The sequence below is a fragment of the Carcharodon carcharias genome, chromosome 18, assembly GCF_017639515.1.
Source record: "Carcharodon carcharias isolate sCarCar2 chromosome 18, sCarCar2.pri, whole genome shotgun sequence".
Taxonomy (NCBI): Eukaryota; Metazoa; Chordata; class Chondrichthyes; order Lamniformes; family Lamnidae; genus Carcharodon; species Carcharodon carcharias.
Window position 1 is genome coordinate 68,757,813 of NC_054484.1, and position 18,853 is coordinate 68,776,665.

The 18,853-nt window shown below is 43.9% G+C and overlaps 1 protein-coding gene across 4 annotated transcripts in view; it reads right to left on the reverse strand.

The window, feature by feature from the left end:
- Positions 1-1,337: 1,337 nt before the first annotated feature.
- Positions 1,338-18,853, reverse strand: part of srpx (sushi-repeat containing protein X-linked) — an 89,956-nt gene continuing 72,440 nt past the window's right edge. For 3 of the 4 annotated variants that reach the window (XM_041211150.1, XM_041211146.1, XM_041211148.1), the window contains 3 exons: positions 15,076-15,209; positions 6,276-6,397; positions 1,338-2,440 (listed from right to left, as the gene is read on the reverse strand). In XM_041211150.1, the coding sequence (XP_041067084.1) occupies positions 2,254-2,440; positions 6,276-6,397; positions 15,076-15,209 (443 nt within the window). In that variant the 3' untranslated portion in view covers positions 1,338-2,253. The remainder of the gene's footprint in view (positions 2,441-6,275; positions 6,398-15,075; positions 15,210-18,853) is intronic. The other variant, XM_041211149.1, reaches the window with a different exon arrangement.

The window sequence follows — 18,853 nt, forward strand, 5'->3', positions numbered from 1 at the left end:
GCAGACACAACGGGCTGAATCACCTTCTTTTGTGCTGTAACAGTTCTGTGTTTCAGTGGTTCTGGACCTGAACTTGCTGAGAGTGACAATCAGCATCGGATTGCCACTCCGTCCCCAATTTCTTACCTGAATATTTTCCTAGCCTGTCTCACCCAACCTTCCAACTCAGGCCAGAAGAGATCCAAGCAGTGCAGTGTGTCCCCAGGACCCAGTGTCAAAGTGCAGCTGAGCGGGAGGGAAGGAGGTCATGCCCCCCTTTTTCATGGCACAAGCTGCCAACAACCAGGTAGGTTTAAAGGTCCATTGAAATTTAAAGGTCCTTGACAGGTCAGGGAGAAGCTAAGTGTCTAATTCAGAGATGGGGGGATTCAGAGGTCAGGGGATCAGAGGTCGGGTGGTCAGTGATCGCTGGGTCAGAGGTCTGTTGCTATGGGGTCAGACCAGGGCTGGGCCTCAGGTCGGGTCAGGCCTCAGGGGATGGTGGGGGGAGCAGGGGAGGGTTTTGCGCCTTGGGTCAGGTCATGTCGGGCCTGGGTGGGATGGTGTTGGACTTCGCAGTGTGGGTCGAGCCTCGGGTCGGATCAGGCCTGGGGGGAGTGTCAGGCCTCAGTTACAGGGTGGGTGGTGGGATCAAGCCTTGGTTTGGGTCGTGTTGGGCCTGGGAGGGAGTGGGGGTGAGAGTTAGGCCTGGTGGGGCGGGGGATGGAAGAGTCCGGTGGGCACTTTTGAGCAATTGCCATGCAAACCTTACCTATGAACTTCCAAAGGAGATTGCCCAGCGCATCTTTGGGGTACCCCCCCAATACGATGCTGGGGAGCTTGGAAGTTAAGACCCTCTATGATCTGAAAAGCCACAAATGGTTCTGAACATGATGCAATCATCTGCAAACATCCACATTTCTGATCTGAAGATGGAGGAATGTCAGTGATAAAGCAGCTGAAGATGATTCATCTTAGGACATATCATTCAGTTAGATCAGGCATTTTAATGGAATAAGGTGTTGGCCAAGTCAAGTTGCTTACGACACTAATGCAATATCTGCAATTCTGCTCCATACAGCTCCAGTACATCACTGTTCAAAGCCTCCATGAGCACCATGAAGGCTTTTCTCTAGGGAATTTTGGACAAGTGTCCAGTCCTTTCATGACTTTGATCTAAAGTACAATTCTGTGAAGGATCCACACAAGCACAACAGTCAGTACTTTAGATAAGTGAATATTCTCTTTCCAAGCTAGGTCTTCAATTGTGTTTCATATATATTTGAACCCTTGAAGTATGGACATTGAGCATGTGAATTGTGAACTTTCCAAGTACAACTGCAACAATTTCTAGAAAATTGCCAACTTATAATTCTTTTATTTAGTGGATACTTCTACACATACATACACACATACATAGAATGTGACTAGATTTGTGCCAATTACAACATATTATTTCTCCCATATAAATATTGCATTTGCATCCATTTCTAATGTGCACGTGCAGAAGAAAGAACTAATATAATGCAATACAATAAGATTTGTCTGTAAAAAGTTGTATTGGATTGTTTAGCAACAGGCATCTGCCATTTTTAAATTCAGACTTGCAGTTCATGTGCTCATTATATTTATTCCTTCCCTCCAACACCCAGCATAAAATAATTATACTTGTCTTAAGCCTACATTGAAATATGTCACCTGACTTTAAAACCACTCAAAGTACCCAGAAAATCTGGATCTCCATTTTCTGTATGATGATATGTCAGCATAAAATGACCAACATTTAGAAAATAGATCCTCATATCAACAGTACATCTTTTTGATCGAAAGCATTGGATTGACCTGGCGAATACAGAAAGGATTGAGAGTGACAAAGAAGAAGTGGCATTTGTTGGCAATAACAACAATATTAAATGCTCATTATTGCACTAACATAGAATCTATTATTTTTGAAGTATGTGAAAACAATAGGATGAACAATTCTGGCATATTTCCAAACCTAGGTACTTCTTTCCAGGTATACTATTTTCAAACTCTGCTCCTGTGGTACAGTTTAATGTAAGAGGGGTATAAATTACATCATGCACAATACTTTACATATTTATCATAATAAAACTATGTGCTGCACTTTAGCAAAGGTCTCAGAAACTAAACAGAAAAGTTTCAGAACATGTTACTTTTTATATATTAATAGCACTTTCAATATTTAAGATTATAGCTTGAAAATGGACCTTAGAAAACTGCAATTGTTCCACTGAAGAGTCATCTTGAGCTTTAGGATGAATTGCATGACTGACCATTTTCAGCCTGCAACTTGATTTCTTCTTTTCGCAAGGAAAATGTATCAATCAATGTGAAGAGCTCAGCAGCAGTGACTGGGAAAGGATAGCGCTCCTTGTCCATACCATACTTGTCAACAAGAACCATGTTGAAGTTTGACTGTGAAATCTGAAGCAGCAGCCTGCCAACCAATAATAAAATGCATCAAAGAAAAGCCTGATCGAGAAAATGAAAGTACAGGTATTTACATATGCCTGCCTTAAAACAAAAAAAAATGGAAATATCTCAGCAGGTTTGGCAGGATCTTTGGCAGGATCCTGAAGAAGCAACTTTAGGCTGGAGACATTGACAGACTTACTTTTGGTTCTCAGGTGGAAGGAGGGTCTTTGAATATTTTTAAGGCAGAGGTTCTTGATAAGCAAGGTTATCAGGGGTAGGCGGGAAAGTGGAGTTGGTAGGCGGGAATGTGGAGTTGAGATTACAATCAGATCAGTCATGATCTCATTGAATGGCGTTACTGGCTCAAAGGGCCGAGTGGCATACTCCTGCTCGGAATTCATATTTAGGTTTGTTTGTATGTAGGTCGCTGGGAGTTGTGACAGAAGTTAAGGAGGCCACGGGAAAAACTGACCGTGCACTGGGATTCATTTCTAAAAGGATGAAGTTGGGGAGTGGGAATATCATGTTGGACTTGTGTGGAGACTTAGTTGAATCATGCTTAGAATGCTGCACATGGTTCTGGTCTCCATATTGTAGAAGGTAAGAAAGAAGAGGAGTCATAAAGTTGGCACGGTTAGAGTTTTTTTTATGGAGTGTAATTGAGTAGCTCCTAGAAATCAGCCAGCAGCAGCACGGATAACAGTCCGGGAGCACAGACTTCCCTGACTCTTGGAGACAAGAGGGGAAAAGATGAAAGAAGTATGTGTGCCCTCTTAGGAGTGTACATAACAAATGTGGAACAAACACATTTATTACAATTAAATAAACTAAGGCTATAGATAGGGCTTTAAACTAAATACAGCAGGGGTAGGGTTATGGAGAGGGGATACATAGGCTTACAAAGCAAAAGGATATGGCAGCATTGCAGGGCAGCTACTTAGGTAATGGTACCCAAAGTGTGACAGGAAGGGGCAGAGCATACAAACATAAAAAAACAGCAACAAAAGCATCAAAGGAGAAAAAACTGGTGAAAAAGTAAAATGAATGGCTCTTTACTTAAATGCACGCAGTATTCAGAACAAAATAAATGAATTAACGGCACAAATAGAGGTTGATGGGTATGATCTTCTAGCCATTATGGTTACAATGTGATCAAAGCTGGGAATTTAATATTCAGGGGTATGTGACTTTTTGAAAGGACAGGCAGGAAGGAAAGGGTGGTGGGGTAGCTTTGTTAGTACGAGATGGAATAACTACAATAGCAAGGAATGATCTTGGATCGGAAGATGTGGAATTCATACAGGTAGAGGTAAGAAATAACAAGGGGAAGACGGCACTGGTGGGAGTAGTCTATAGGCCCCCTAATAGTGGCTATACTGTAGGACAGAGAATAAATCAGAAGATAATGAGGGCATGTAAAAAAGGCAGTACATTAATCATGGTCATTTTAATCTTCATGTAGATTGAGAAAATCAAATTAACAGAGGTAGCCACAAGTAAGAATTCATAGAGTGTATTCAGGACAGTTTCCTAGAACAATATATTGTGGATCCGACCAGAGATCAGGCTATTTTGGTTCTGATAATATGTAATGAGGCAGGTTTAATAAATGATCTCAGGGTAAAAGATCCCCTAGGAAACAGTGACCATAACATGGTACAATTTAGCATTTAGTTTGAGAGTGAGAAACTTGGGTCAGAAACAACTGTGCTAAATTTAAATAAGGGTAATCACAAAGGAATGAGGGTAGAGTTGGCTGGAGTGGACTGGGAAAGGAGTTCAGTAGAAAAGACAGTTAATAAACAACGGAAGACGTTTATGAAAATTGTTCACGACTCACAACAAACATATATGCCAGTGAGGAAGATGGATTCGAGGAAGGGGTATACCAACCACAGTAAACCAAGCAAGTTAAGGATAGTATTAAATTGAAAGAAAAAACATACAACATGGCAAAGATTAGTGGTAAACCAGAGGATTGGGAATGTTTTAAAAACCAACAAAAGATTACCAAAAAGATAATAAAGAGGGAGAAAATAAACTTTGAGGGTAAACTAGCAAGTAACATAAAAACAGAGAGGAAGAGCTTCTTTAAATATATTAAAAAGGAAGAGAGGGGCCAAAGTGAACATAGGCCCCTCAGAGAATGAGGTTGGGAAATAATAATGGGGAACCAGGAAATGACAGAGGGGTTGAGTAAATACTTTGCATCAGTCTTCACAGTAGAGACACTAATAGCATTCCAAAAATATTAAATAATTAAGTGGCCAAAGTGAGGGAGGGAATAAATACAATAATATCACTAGAGAAAAAAGTACTAGGGAAACTAATGGGGCTAAAGACCGATAAGTCCCCTGGGCCTGATGGGTTGCATCCTAGGATATTAAAGGAAGTAGCTGCACAGATAGTGGATGCAATGGAAATAATCTTCCAAGAATCCTTAGATTCTGGAGAAATCTTGGAGGATTGGAAGACTGCCAATGTAACGCCCTTATTCAAAAAGGGAGAGAGACAAAAAAAAACAGGTAACTATAGGCCAGTTAGCTTAACAACCATATTGGGGAAATGTTAGAGTCTATTGTAAAGGATGTCATAGCAGAGCATTTAGAAATGCATAATACACTCAAGAAGAGTCAGCATGGCTTCAAGAAGAGGAAATCATGCATGACAAATTTATTAGAATTCTTTGAGGGGGTAACAAGCATGGTAGATAAGGAGAAACCAGTAGATGTAATATATTTGGATTTCCAAAAGGCACGTGATAAGGTATCGCACATAAGGCTACTTAATAAGATAAGAGTCCATGGTTTTGGAGGTAGTATATTAGCATGGATAGCGGATTAGCTAACTAATAGAAAACAGAGAGTTAGGATAAGGGGGGTATTTTCAGGATGGCAACCTATTAGTGGAGTGCCACAGGGGTCGGTGCTAGGGCCACAATTATTTACAATGTATATTTAAAATTGGATAAGAGAAGTGAGTATGCTATCGCCAGTTTGAGGGTGACACAAAAATAGGTGGGAAGGCAAGTGGTGGGGATGACACAAAGAGTCTACAAAGAGATATAGACAGGTTAAGTAAGTGGGCAAAAACTTGGCAGGTGGAATATAATGTGGGAAAATGTGAGTTTTTGCATTTTGGCAGCAAGAATAGAGGAGCTGAATATTATTTAAATGGAGAAAGACTGTAGAAAGCTGCAGCACAAAAGGATTTGGGGGTCCTCTTGGATGAATCCCAGAAATTTCAGCAGGTAATGGGGAACCAAATGGAATGTTGGCCTTTATTTCAATGAGAATGGAGTATAAAAATAGGGAAGTGCTGCTAAAACTATACAAGGCACTAATTAGACAACACCTAGGGTAGTCTGAGTTTTGGTCCCCTTATCTAAAGAAAGATATAGTTGAAGGCAGTCCAGAGAAGGTTTAGTAGGTTGATCCCTGGTATGGAGGGATTTTCTTATGAGGGGAGGTTGAGTTGGTTGAGCTTGTACTCACTGGATTTTAGAAGAATGAGAGGCGACCTTATTGAAACATAGTTGAGGATTATCAGATCAGCCATGATCTCATTGAATGGCAGAGCAGACACGATGGGCCAAATGGCCTACCTCTGCTCCTACTTCTTTATTGTCTTAATAGAAAAAGCATTATATTTATATAACTGTCCAAGAATAAAGACTGAATTTTTTCTTGCCCTTCCTTAACTTGTGGCATTTCTTAAACATCAAGTCACTGTGTTGTTTAAAGTTTGCAAGAGCAGCATCATATATTTCAAGCATTCTTCAGATTAGGCAACTATTTTAAATTTGGCACACAACTTTATTCAAAAAGTACAGAAACAACTTTGCAATTGTGTCTTACCTCAGCTGCAAAACAAGTAACGGTGACAAGAATCTTTCTCTTATTCTCCCTACTAGCACGGGGTAAACACCAACTAGTTCTATGACTGTCACATGTCTCAAGTCAAAGCCACATATAGCTTGCTGCAAAGAATCATATGAAGTATGTTTCAATATATACAACTCAAAATTCATCTTGAAATTCTAATATGTTTATGCTCACAAGTTCATTTTTCCAAGAGAGCAATCTACCGCCACCCTCTCAGGGTAACAAGGAAAGTAAGTTGTCAAGAGGAGCTAGAGAGCCTGCAGAACTCAATGCGTCAGAGGAATCCAAGTATCCTGGTTCATGATTCACAAAAGTTAGTGTGCAGGTACATCAAGTGATTAGGAAGGCAAATGTTGTGGTATTTCCAGCTTCACCCACATCCCGAGACCAAATATATTTTGATGTAAAATTCAACAGTTTCAAGTTATTTATTCATTTCAAAGGTCAATTGTCTTATAAAACATTCCTAAGTGAAACATTATCATGGTTGATGCATAAATGTTAAAAATATAACAGCAGCTCTTGGCTGGTCCAGATTATAGGACAGAGAAGGCTGTAAATTAGGGACACCTTAGGGACTTTCATCAGTTACCCTTTATTTACAGGTGTTTATAACTTCAAAATGACTATTGAGTTAACTGTCCCAGGATTAGCAGGATCACCTGCAGTGTTCCTTCCTTTCCTCACCCTCACCAGGGATTGTGCCTAATTCTGCAGCCCTGCCACCAGCATGTGATTTCAATTCATTTTCTGTTTATTGGTTTTTTAAATTCATTACTATCCCAGGGTCCTTTTCCATGGAGGAAATCCTTCCATTTCATTTTCCGCCCTCCCATGCAGTATAAATACATGTTCCCTTTGAGATTTGGTATTCTTGCGAATCAGTCCTGATAAGTGCACTTGATCTCTCCCCCAACAAAACATTGGACTGGACTTTGTCAAGGAGACTAGAATAGGGCTTTGGGAATTTTCCCAACTCCACAAGCCCTTCTCCATTTTGAAGGAGCCTGCCCGCCTTATATTCATGTTGGCAAAGCATGAAGGGGGTACAGACTAAGCTTCCTCCTATGGAGGCTAGCGAGGTGGCAATGGAGGCAGGCGGACGCTGAGCCTCCATTTACAGAGAAACTAGCCCATTTGTATTCATGACAGTTAGGCCTTCTAGCCCCTACACTTTACTCCATTCACTGCTTAACCTCCATCCCCCTTACACCATTTGAACCCTCCATACCTCCTCATTTCTCCCATGTCCCATTCATGTTCCCTCATATTTCCCATGCACCCTCATTACGAGCAATCTGGAAAAACAGATGTTTGGCCAAATGCTTTACCTGCTTTTGCTGATACAGTTGTCAGAGGGCCTCATTATGAATGTTTAGTCTGAGCTCCAAGAATGGCTAATGGACTGAGCTCAGCAGGAGTCTTTTTACACAGCTTGAAGAGGAGTGCTATCCTTGTATGATTGATATCTTTATTACCTTGTAATAATCTGATATTTCTTCCAAGAACTTTTTTCAATGTCTGTGTGTTTATTTAGAACAATTAAGAGGTGTGAAGTGGATTGAAGATTTCTTCAATGGGACTTTCACTGCCTGTAATTGATTGATTGATTGACAGCTTTATGAGAAGGTAAGACAGACAACATTTTTCAAAGGGAATGTTGAATGCCTAATTTTCTTGTTTTCCGACTCAAGAATAGGGTTCCCTCATGGTTCACCATGAGCCACATCTCGTAACAAAATGGGCCTGACTACATCAAAACTGTGGGGGGCTTGAAATGCTCACTCCTGCAATGATGTCAGTAAAGATCGGAGTGCTGCAAGTGGGCTCTTTATCCACACCCTTATCTCTCAGTGACAAAAATGGAAATGAGTGAAGCAATCCTGGAATCGGGTCCCTCACACCATTTTTAATGCCCTTCCAACTTGGCCTGACTCCACAAAAATCTGGGTGGTTAACTCTGTTTCTCTCCACAGATGCTGCTTGACCAAAATGTTCTGTTTTTATTTCAGATTCCAGCGTCTGCAGTATTTTACTTTAGTTGCAGGGATTAATGTCCTGCAGACCACTGTCTAGGAACTCTCCTTCTGTGTACTGCAACTGCTAATATTTGAATAAATGGCGTGTGGGTTGGGTTAGCAGCTCATTAGTATCTGATGTACTGGTGGAATGGGGTTGCCAATTCTTGGAGGTATTCCTGGAGGCTTGATCATGTGATGTCCCGACTAATTGCAACCCAGCAAGAACCAGGTGGGCAGGCAGTTAAAATAGCTGATGCAGCTTGGTCACTAACGCTGCTGCCATCCTGTGGCTTGCAATCCTAAACTGGTCTTCTGAAGAGAAAAGAGGGAGACCTGTCAGATGGTAGGTGGAGTACTCATTAAATATACAGTTCTGGCTCCAATTATGTCATCAGGGCAATTTTAACCAAAGACCTGTGTGGAGAAGACATTGTGGTTTCCAACTTGGCCAACCTATCACCAAGAGGAGTACAGGCCACCAAAAAGGTAAATGGATATTGTTTCTTTTAGTTTCCTTGTGGACAAGGAGCAGCAAAACATGCTTATCCAAGTCCCACAAGGAAACTTGGGACTCTACCGACCCAAGCTTCTCTTCTCCTGACTAAGAAGCCCTCCTGACTCCCCTGCCAACCATGAGTGCAGGAGGCTGTTCCTTTGGGTTCCCACAGGCAGATTCCCACTTCTGCTCAACTTCCCTATTTGGATGGAAACTATACAGCTGGCACCTGCCAGTGAAAATCTCCCAGTTCTCACTGTGTTTATGTCCAGATAGTTTGACATCTCTCTTAACCTCTGCTCACATGACTCCTAGCCCAGAATTAAAACCCTAGGAATTCCCTTCCTCACAGCACTGTGGGTGTACCTACACCACAAAGACTACACGGTTCAAAAAGGCAGCTCACCATCACCCTCTCAAGGACTGTTAGGGATGGACAATAAATGCTGGCCTCGTCAATGGTCCTACATTCTATAAATTAAAATCAAAATTCACGTTTCAATGTCCAACACTGCAGTGATGCAAGGGTCCATCCAGAACCAAGAAAGAATTCCCCTGGAAATCTATACAGAAAGTTCCCTTTGTCTCTTAAACCCCAAAACATACCCTTTTAGATGATTTATACTAATGAGTGACCCAAACATCTGGAAGGGGTTGAAGAGTCCACATGCTCAATCTAACCCCATCTCTGCCTCAGACTTGAAGTGTGTTGAATCACTGCACTATAGCAATGTATCCTTCCGTAAATACCAAATGAGCTTATACGCCAGTACTACATCAGTATTAAAAAAAAGGGCTTTTTTTTCTCTTTTGGCTAAAACAAAAGTTAAAATTTAAATTAAAAAGTGTTCATACTGGACCATTAAGTATTAAATGTTGCTAGTTTACTTGTTTCTACTTGCAATGTTTGATTGTAATGTCTGATTTCTGAAAACCAAATGTGGGGAAAAGCCACTGAAAAAAAATACAAATATTGTTAAGTACCTCCTCATTACTTTTCCATGTATTTTGCTTCCTGCTCATTGACCTCTTGTCCTGCCAATGCAACCCAACACACTGAACTGACTGTCTTATAGTATGTGCTAGTTTTCTCCATTATATGCCTCCCTCTTATCACTTTTGGTCACAGCAAACCTTTAAGTATCCTTCTAGCATTAGATGGAGAGATAACTACTGCTCATCAGTGGTACAGTACAAATTTGGTTGGCAAGAATGAGCAGTACCTGCAAAGAACAGACATAAACCAGAATTTATTTTCAGCAAGCAGAATTCTTTGTCAAGACCAGCAATGGCAACGCTTTCTTCTCCTGGCCTCAAAAGTTACTGCTCTAGAAACAAGCTCACTAACAGATCACATTGACAAAATACATCACACACTATTCTCTTTCTAGTTAAAACTTACAGCTGTATTTGAACTCATGGGCACAATTTTCCTGTTGACGTGCAGGGGCAGGCCCCACACATCCACATGTAAAATGACATGTGGTGACGTTGGGCGAGCATCCCAACATCACCACGTGCTATCGCGATATTTCATTGGGCAGGCATGCGTTGATCTCCGATATGCGCCCGCCATTAATTAACCGGCCACTTAAGGCCCTTGAGGTAACAATCGATGGCAATTTTTTGGCGCCCGTGCGATCTTCGGGTCGGCGCATGGGTGCAACGGGCAGGCGGGTAGGACACATTTGTATAAACCTCATCCATGGGCGGGATAAGAGAGGTCACGAGTGTGCTCTGTCAAATATTGATTTTTCAAAGTTACTGATACTTGCCTGTGTGATCTGCAATACTTCAAAACGCATACCAGCTACTTGGACTGGACCCACAACCTTCAGGTCAGCACTCTGCAGTGAGGAATCTTTTCTGGGCCTGCAGATTTCAGGAAGCCTTCCCTTAGCCTGGGAATTGGAGCTGAACTCTCCAATGGAGGCACCTCCTCTGAGGAGGAAGGGAGGGCTAGAAGGGGTAGGAGGCCAGGAGTGCACATTCAGCCTTCAGGCGAGCCATCTTTGGGAGGACAGGCATAGACACAAGGGCTGCAGGGCCAAGTGGCAGTCCAAAGCAGAAGGGGCCACAGAAGACACCACTATCCTGCTGCCAAGGTATACAGGCAGCGAAGCAACTACCTCAATCTGTCTGAGGTGCAATGCTGAAGGACAGCTGAGTCAGCAGGCTGCCTCAGATGCCACTACCAGCGAGGGGTCAGCACCAAGACATGGCACCCGAAAATGTAAACATAAGGCACTTCAGGCACACCATGGATGTCTCAAAGGAGACAGTCAACTATATCTGTCAGATGCTTGGGCCTGAGATCTCCACAATCTCCGCGAACTGTGTGGGTGGACACCCCATTACCAGTGGCTCTAAAGGTCACAGCTGCCCTCAATTTCCATGCCTCTGGCTCCTTCCAGGGCTTGGTGGATGATCTTTGTGGTGTCTCCCAATCAGTTGTCCACACTTGTGTCAAGCAGGTCACAGGCACTCTTTCGGACATGCATTGACCTTCATCCACTACCGTTGGGACCAGGCAAGCCAGACACAGCGAGCCAGAGGCTTCGCAGCCATTGCTGGCTTCTCCCGCGTCCAGGGTGCATTAGGCTGCACACATTTGGCCATCAAGGCGCCAGCAGCTGAGCCCGGTGCCTTCGTCAACAGGAAGGGCTTCCACTCCATGAATGTGCAGACAGTGTGTGATCACAGGATGCAGATTCTACAAGTCTGTGCAATGTACCAGGCAGCTCCCACGACGACTACATCCTCAGACACTCCCAGGTGCCGGTGCTCTTCAGTGCTCCGGCTCGGCTGGATGGATGGCTGCTGGGTGACAAGGGCTATCCCCTCAGAAGGTGGCTCATGACGCCTCTCTGCCATCCAAGCACAGAAGCTGAGCATTGGTACAATAGGAGCCACGGCACCACAAGGGCTGTGGTGGAGAGAGCCATTGGTCTTCTCAAGATGCGCTTCCGATAACTGGACCGCTCAGGGGGCACACTTCAGTACCCATCAGATCGTGTCTCGGTGATAGTGGTTGCATGCTGCGCTCTCCACACTTTTGCACCCGGGAGGATTTAATCGAACAAACCTTCAGCTAGCGCACCACATATGGACCTCCAGAACGAGCATGGACTGTAGGCTTCACACTCAATACATAAGTGCAAAATCTGCCTGGTTAGGAACATTAACTAAGGTCCTTGTCAAGAAAGCTGAATGTCCCACAAAACACTCATTACATTTTTGAAAAACATCCACCTGCAGAATAAAAGAGGCACCCTCAGCCATGGTGACATGTCTTAATTTAATTTTACAACCAAATAAACTTAATGAAACAAAATGACAAAGCTGTAAAAAATCACACCAACTCAAAGAACTCATTGCAGGCCAACACAAGAGCACCAGCGATAAACCTAAGTGCCTAAGATGCCTTAAGTTTAAGTTTTTGGGTGCAACGTCTTGTGCTGACCCCTTGCTGGTAGTTGCATCTGAGGCAGCCTGCTGACTCTGCTGTCCTGTTGGCCTCGATGACCTTGGTGGTCTTCCTCTGGCCCATGAAGCCTGTGCTGGCCCCGCCTGGAAGGGAGCTGCCAGTTCCATGGCCGGCATCTCCCCAGTCGTCGCAGCCTCACCAGATGCAATGGTCACTGGCAGAGGGGCGGAGGAGCTGCCGTCCTCATCCGGAGCACCCTGAGAGGTGCCCACAGAGATGACAGGCAGCTGCTGCGCCGGCATGAGGTCACTTCGGCCCTTCCTGCTCACCATGGATGGATGGCCACCAAGGTAGGAAACTTGATGCCCAGACCATCTCCCACATTGGCAAGAACCAGCAGAGGTCAATGCTGATGTAAGGGTTTGTTGGTCAAAGCGCATCCCCAGGAAGCCCTGATTGGTTTCCTGGAGGAGCCTCTCCAAGAGAGTCGCCAGTCTCTTCATGGAGGATGCATGGCGCACTGCCATGATGTCCTGGACCAAGATCTCCATACTCTCTGCCATTCTACCAGTACTGACTTCAGTGCGTTGGCATGCGGTGCTATCTCAGACTGAAGGCAGACAGATTCCTCCATCACCTGTTGTAATCTAAGGAATGGAGCTGACATCCCTTCCTGATATTCCCATGTCTGTCACTGCAGCTTCACCAACTGATTTAGGACTGAGTCCAAAGGCTCGTCATCTGACTCATGCTCTGCAGATTCCAGGCTTCCAATGATCCTCTGAATGCTGGTGACCTCGGATGTCCCTGCCTCCACCTGCTGTGGTCTCGACTGTGTGCTGTGCTCACCAGGTTGTGATCCAGGGGCTAGGACCCACCGAGGTGTGTGTTTCTGTGCCGGTGGAGGGTATGGGTAAGCGCTGTGACTGTTCTTCAACAATGCTGTCCTCAGATTCTTCATCTGAAGTGTTATTGGGGCTCAGACTCAAGGCCTGGCTGGTTGAGGGCCTTGGGTGCTTGGCAGAGGTGCCTATAAAAGAAAGTAGAGATCATTAGTGCATGGCAGGCAGCTGTAAAACAGGACAATGCACTCACAGTATCGCTGTCTGAGGGATGAGCTGCTGCAAGGTTCTCACGTGGGTGTTTGCTACTGGTCTCACCGTCACCACACGCATGGTCCACATCCTCTCCAGCCAGCTCACTGCCACTGTTCTTGAAGGCAGTGAGAACCTTGAGTTCTGGCATTTCACCCCTGGTCTTGGACCTCTCCCTCCAATTGGGTACAATCATGCCTTGCATAAAGACAGATGCAGAAAGTGAGCAGGGCACACGCCAGGGCAGATGATAAGGATGTCTGGCACATGTGGGTGGTGAGTGGAGCAATGGATGGGATGAAGACACAAGCTCCAGAGGAGATGAGCCCAGATGGAGATATGAAGGTAAGTATGAGGGAGTGAATGGTAATGTCCCTTGAGCTGTTAGCGTGTGAGATCCCTGTGAATGTCTGATAGGCTTGTGAGCATGTGAGTTGAGAATGATGAGATGGTTGACTTACCCTGGCGACATGGATGAGATCATTCATTCTTTTTTTGCACTGGGTGGCTGATTGCTTCTGTGCTGCATTGGCACCGACCACCGCTGCCACCACTTCCCAAGCCAGAGTGGTGAGGTTGGTGGACCTTCTCCAGCCATCACAGGGTGGAGGACATCGCGGCGGGCCTCAACTGTGTCCAGCAGGCATTCCAGTAAGGCATCACTGAATTTCAGAGCAGCGCGCTTCTTCCCTTTGGGAGCCATGACTTCCGAGGAGCAGTCCTGGGCTGCAAACATTAAGAAAACTGTGCACGGGTGCTTTTTAAATGTGGTGCCTGGAGTGTGGAAGCGGTGAACTCACGGTGGGGTGAGCGAATCAGAGGCCACCCGCCCATGACCTGGCGTGTTTCCTGTATGTGCATAATTAACGCAGGGGGAAGCAGACGATACGGCACGAAAACCTGCCATTGCAGCCATTGGCTAAAACGCTGTTTTTCATATCCACTTGCGCATTTGGTGCACTGAGGGGAAAATTGAGCCCAGTGTCTGCATCTTGTACCCAATGATTACTGACACACACTCTGAATGTGTTTGCACATTTAATATCACTCAATACCCCAATAAGAATTTATTGTCAATGAAAGTCTACTGCCTCAAGTATTCCTTGCAGCATCTGTGGTATTCTGATGCACAAAGATGATAAAAGTGCCATAAACATGGAGACCTCTGCTTAAAGGAGATTTACTTTCTTTTCTCAATGGAGCTAATCAATTTCACAAGAACAAAATTGTGACATGAGGGGGAAGGTGAAGTAGCATGTTACCAAAGTAATAAAATCTTTACTTGCATGCCAAACATTTGTATTTACACAAGTTTAAGAATGCTGATGTGGAATTTTCAAGCAAACAATTGAGTACATTGGTCAAATCAATGTCAAATTTGAAAGCCCATTGTTGATGATGGATAGTACACAGAAGAACAGTAACAGTATCTCGCAACAGTGTCTCCAAATGATGGGACGAAGATCCAGGCCTGCAGTTGGCAAGACAGTGAGTTCCTGATGTCAGCCTGCACAGTGGAGTTGAGGGATACACTCAAAATGGATGCATTAGTTGAAAGCTGGAAACATGGTATGTGGCATTAGGGGATGGGTAAAAAGGGAGAAACATACTAACATGATAACAATACATAAATTGAACCAAAAAATTCCTCCAAACAGCAGTCATACTTTTGTGATGTTCTTAGTCACTTTAATTGCTGGTAGTTCTGATATTGCTGGTTTTAGGAGAACATTACCTGAATTATCCCGAGCTGGAATCTGTAGTAGTGATTGGCACCAGAAGGAGTTGATATGATCAACAATCGACGCTTCTCATAGAACTGTTCCAAAAGTGCTGTTGCCGTAGTAACACCCACATTAATGTTCATGGCTAAAATGTCAAGAGGAACCATGCATAAGATTTGAAGGTGAACTACAAAAACAACCCACCTGTTACATGAGTTTGTGTATCAGTATCTTATAAGGCATAATATAGAAAATAAATATCAAGCATTTGTTATCAAGGGTCAACTTTACGGTAATAGTAATGTTGATGGTGTGGGGAGAGCTCCCGGCCCCAAACCCAAGGCTGCCCTGCAGCAATTATAGCAATTGAAGCAATGTTAACCACTTTAAGGAGAGATTTCTGCCCCTGGCTCAGGAGGAAGTCCTGCCTTAGAGAGCTCCCAGCCAATCAGATGGTTGGCAGCTTTATAGCCTCAGTTGCGCCAGCCCCAGGAGTTGTGGCCACCGATGGGACTACGGGCAGTCCCACTATGCTGAGGATTGTAGCTAAGTCCAGGGTCGGAGGTCTTGTTGAGGGAGGTGGGGGACCAGGTTCAAGTGGCTGGGGGGAGAGTTAAAGCGGGGATCACCTTTAGATTGATGCCTCTAATGAGCCAAGGGGCCCTGAAAAGAAGGACTCCTGCCCACTGTCCACCCAACCATGCCCCCTATGGGTAAATATCTGCGGAAGTGAAATGAGTAGCCACTCAAGAGCCTTAATAGGCAAAAGGGCGGGCAGGCTGCTTGATGGCTCTCCCACTACCTCCCCAGAGAATTTCAAACAGGTCAGTGTGGATGGGTAGGGGAAAGGCTGGATTTTACATGCTCCCCACTGTCTTCAGACCTGCTGGCAGGAGAGCGTAAAATCCAGCCCAAGTATCATAGAGATAGGTACCTAGCAATCAGCAGCAGTAGCAGTGAGAGTAGGAATATTCAGGAGCAAAGAATGGTGTGGGCTGGTCCTAGATTGAAGGTAGTTCCCACTCCTTTCCATCTCCATCCATTGCCCCAACCTTTGCCCTTCACCTTACTCCCTGTCACAGCTTATGACCCCTAGTTGCTTTGAATAATGACTACATTTCGGCTCAATTTATGTGTTCAACCTATAAGTGACTTGCACAAAGTGCGCTGCCCATTCACTAGCTGTTCTTTTGTCTGTTTTTATAATGCTCTTTTCAACAGCTGGAACTTCATTCATATTTGATATTGTGCACGCTTCTGCCATCAAGAATGTGCTGTTTTTCTGGTTGACGTGAAAGTCTAAGAGGCTATAACTCTGCCTGCCACTAAATCTCTTCCATTCAATGTAACAAAATCAGATACAGGAATTCAAACAAAAATTGAAAATGCTAGACACCCTCAGAAGGTAAAGCAGCATTTGTGGAAAGGCCAGAAGAATTAGCATTGAGTGTTTTTACAAAGGGGTGCAGCCAAAACATTAATTCCACAGCTTGCCCACCTGCTGTTACTGAATTGCTCTCATGCATCATTGGCTTCTCAACTTATACTGTGCTACTGTACTTTGCTGTTCAGACCTGGACAAAAAATTCATGTTCTCTTGGGCTTAAGCTTATTTCTGCTGTACTGTCTGCTATACTTTCACCTCCAGCTGGGCCTCTGTTTTGTACTGTTTTCTGTTGGACTGCCTCCATTTTCCCTGTGGCCTTCTCTAAGGCCTCAATTTATGCTCCTCCACTTCACTATACTGAGCTAGCTCTGATCTATTCATGCTTATTGCTTATTCATGCTTAACAATCCTTTGGATTCTGCTCCAAAGCTACTGAATGATCACTGTATTGCAGCTTTCTGCTTGCTTCCTGTGGCCGCTGATTCTGCTCTGCTTCACTCATCTTTTAGAGTGCATTCAGCCACTCCAGCTGATATGCTCTGGAATTCCCTCCCTAAAGCCTCCCACCTGCTACTTCACTTTCCTCCTTTAAAATCTTGCTTAAACCACGCCTCTTTGACTAAATTTTCATCTCCCCTCCTAATCTCCTCATCATTGGCACAGCATCCATTCTTTCGATTTCAATGCTATGAAGTCCTTTGGAAAGGAAGCCCTTTTCTCCATCAGAGTCATTATAAAAATGCAAATTGTTGCCATTGCTATTGTTGAGTAGCACAGTGAAATGTTCTGAGATTTAGCAGTGCAGGAGGATAGTTCCTTAGCTTAGCTTTGTTGACATTTGGGAGAGAACTCCTGGAGTTTGCCAGTATTGCAGAATCGAGATTTGAATTTCTGGGGTAGTCTTGATTGCTAAACAGGTAAGGCTGAGGCTCTACCGTGTTTGGGGAATCTTGTGGTTTGGTATCTCAGGAGAGGATGAGCTGCAGCAGCTTAGAGCAGGAGGCAGTGATGCAGTTTGACAGCATTAGGCAGGTAAATGTAGGATTTTCAGAATTTGGCAAAATGTAGTGCGGGGGAAGCACTGGTGGAAAAAGAATTTGCAATGGAACATAGCATGGTTGCAGCACAGAAGGAAGCCATCCGGCCCGTCATGTCAACTCTCGGGAATCTTTTCTGCACCCCTCTCTAATGCTTCCACATCCTTCCTAAATTATGGTACCCAGAACTGGACACAATATTCCAGTTGAGACCAAAACAGTGTTTTATACAGGTTTAACATAACTTTCTTGTTTTTCTGCTCCATGCCCCTATTGATAAAGGGCCATGTGCCGTATGCTTTATTAACCGCCCTCTCAATCTGTCCCGCCACCTTCAATGATTTATGCATGTATATACCCAGGACCCTCTGCTCTTGCACCCCCTTTAGAATTGTAACCTTTATTTTGTATTGTCTCTCTGCGTTCACAGAATTGTTGCAGCACAGAAGGAGGCCATTCAGCCTGTTGTGTCTGCACCAGCTCTCTGAATGAGCAATTCAGCTAGTGCCAATCCCAGTCCCAGTTCTTCCTACCAAAATGAATCACTTCACTCTTCCCTGCATTAAATTTCATCTGCACTTTTCCACCCATTCCACCAATCTGTCTGTGTCCTTTTGAAGCCCTACACTATCCTCCTCGTGGTTCATCATACTTGCAAGTTTCGTATCATTTGCAAATTTTGAAGTTGTGTCCTTACACCAAGGTCTAGGTCACTAATATGCATCAGGAAAAGCAGGGATCCTAATACCAAGCACTGGGGAATTCCATTATAAACCTTCTGCCAGACTAAAAGACAACTGTTTACCACCATTCCTTGTATTCCTGTCACTTCACCAATTTTGTATCCATGTTGCTACTGTCCCTTTTTTTCCCATGAGCTCTAATTTTGCTCACAAGTCTGTTGCATGACACCTTATCAAATGTCTTTTGAAAATTCACATCTACCACATCAACAGCCAGTTAGTTAAACAAAATTTACCCTTAACAAACCCATGCTGGTTTTCCTTAATTAATCAACATTTGAAAAGTGACTATTAATTTGATCCCAAACTATTGTTTCTAGAAGCTTCTCCACCACCGAGATTAAACTGACTGACCTGTAATTGCTGGGCTTATCATTACATCCTTTTTTAAACAGGAATGTAACATGTGCAATTCTCCAAAAGGAGATCTCCATAAAGGACCCTGGAGTTTGTCAGTTGCCTTAAAATAATGTAATTATTTTCGAGGATCATTCACAGCATATAAACATCCAGCTATTTTAGCAAAAGGAACCTTGATATATTCACAACCCATCATACAAAGCAATTATGTGAGAACTTTGAAGTTAAAATGATAAAATTTGCTCAAAGTATAAATCTGGAA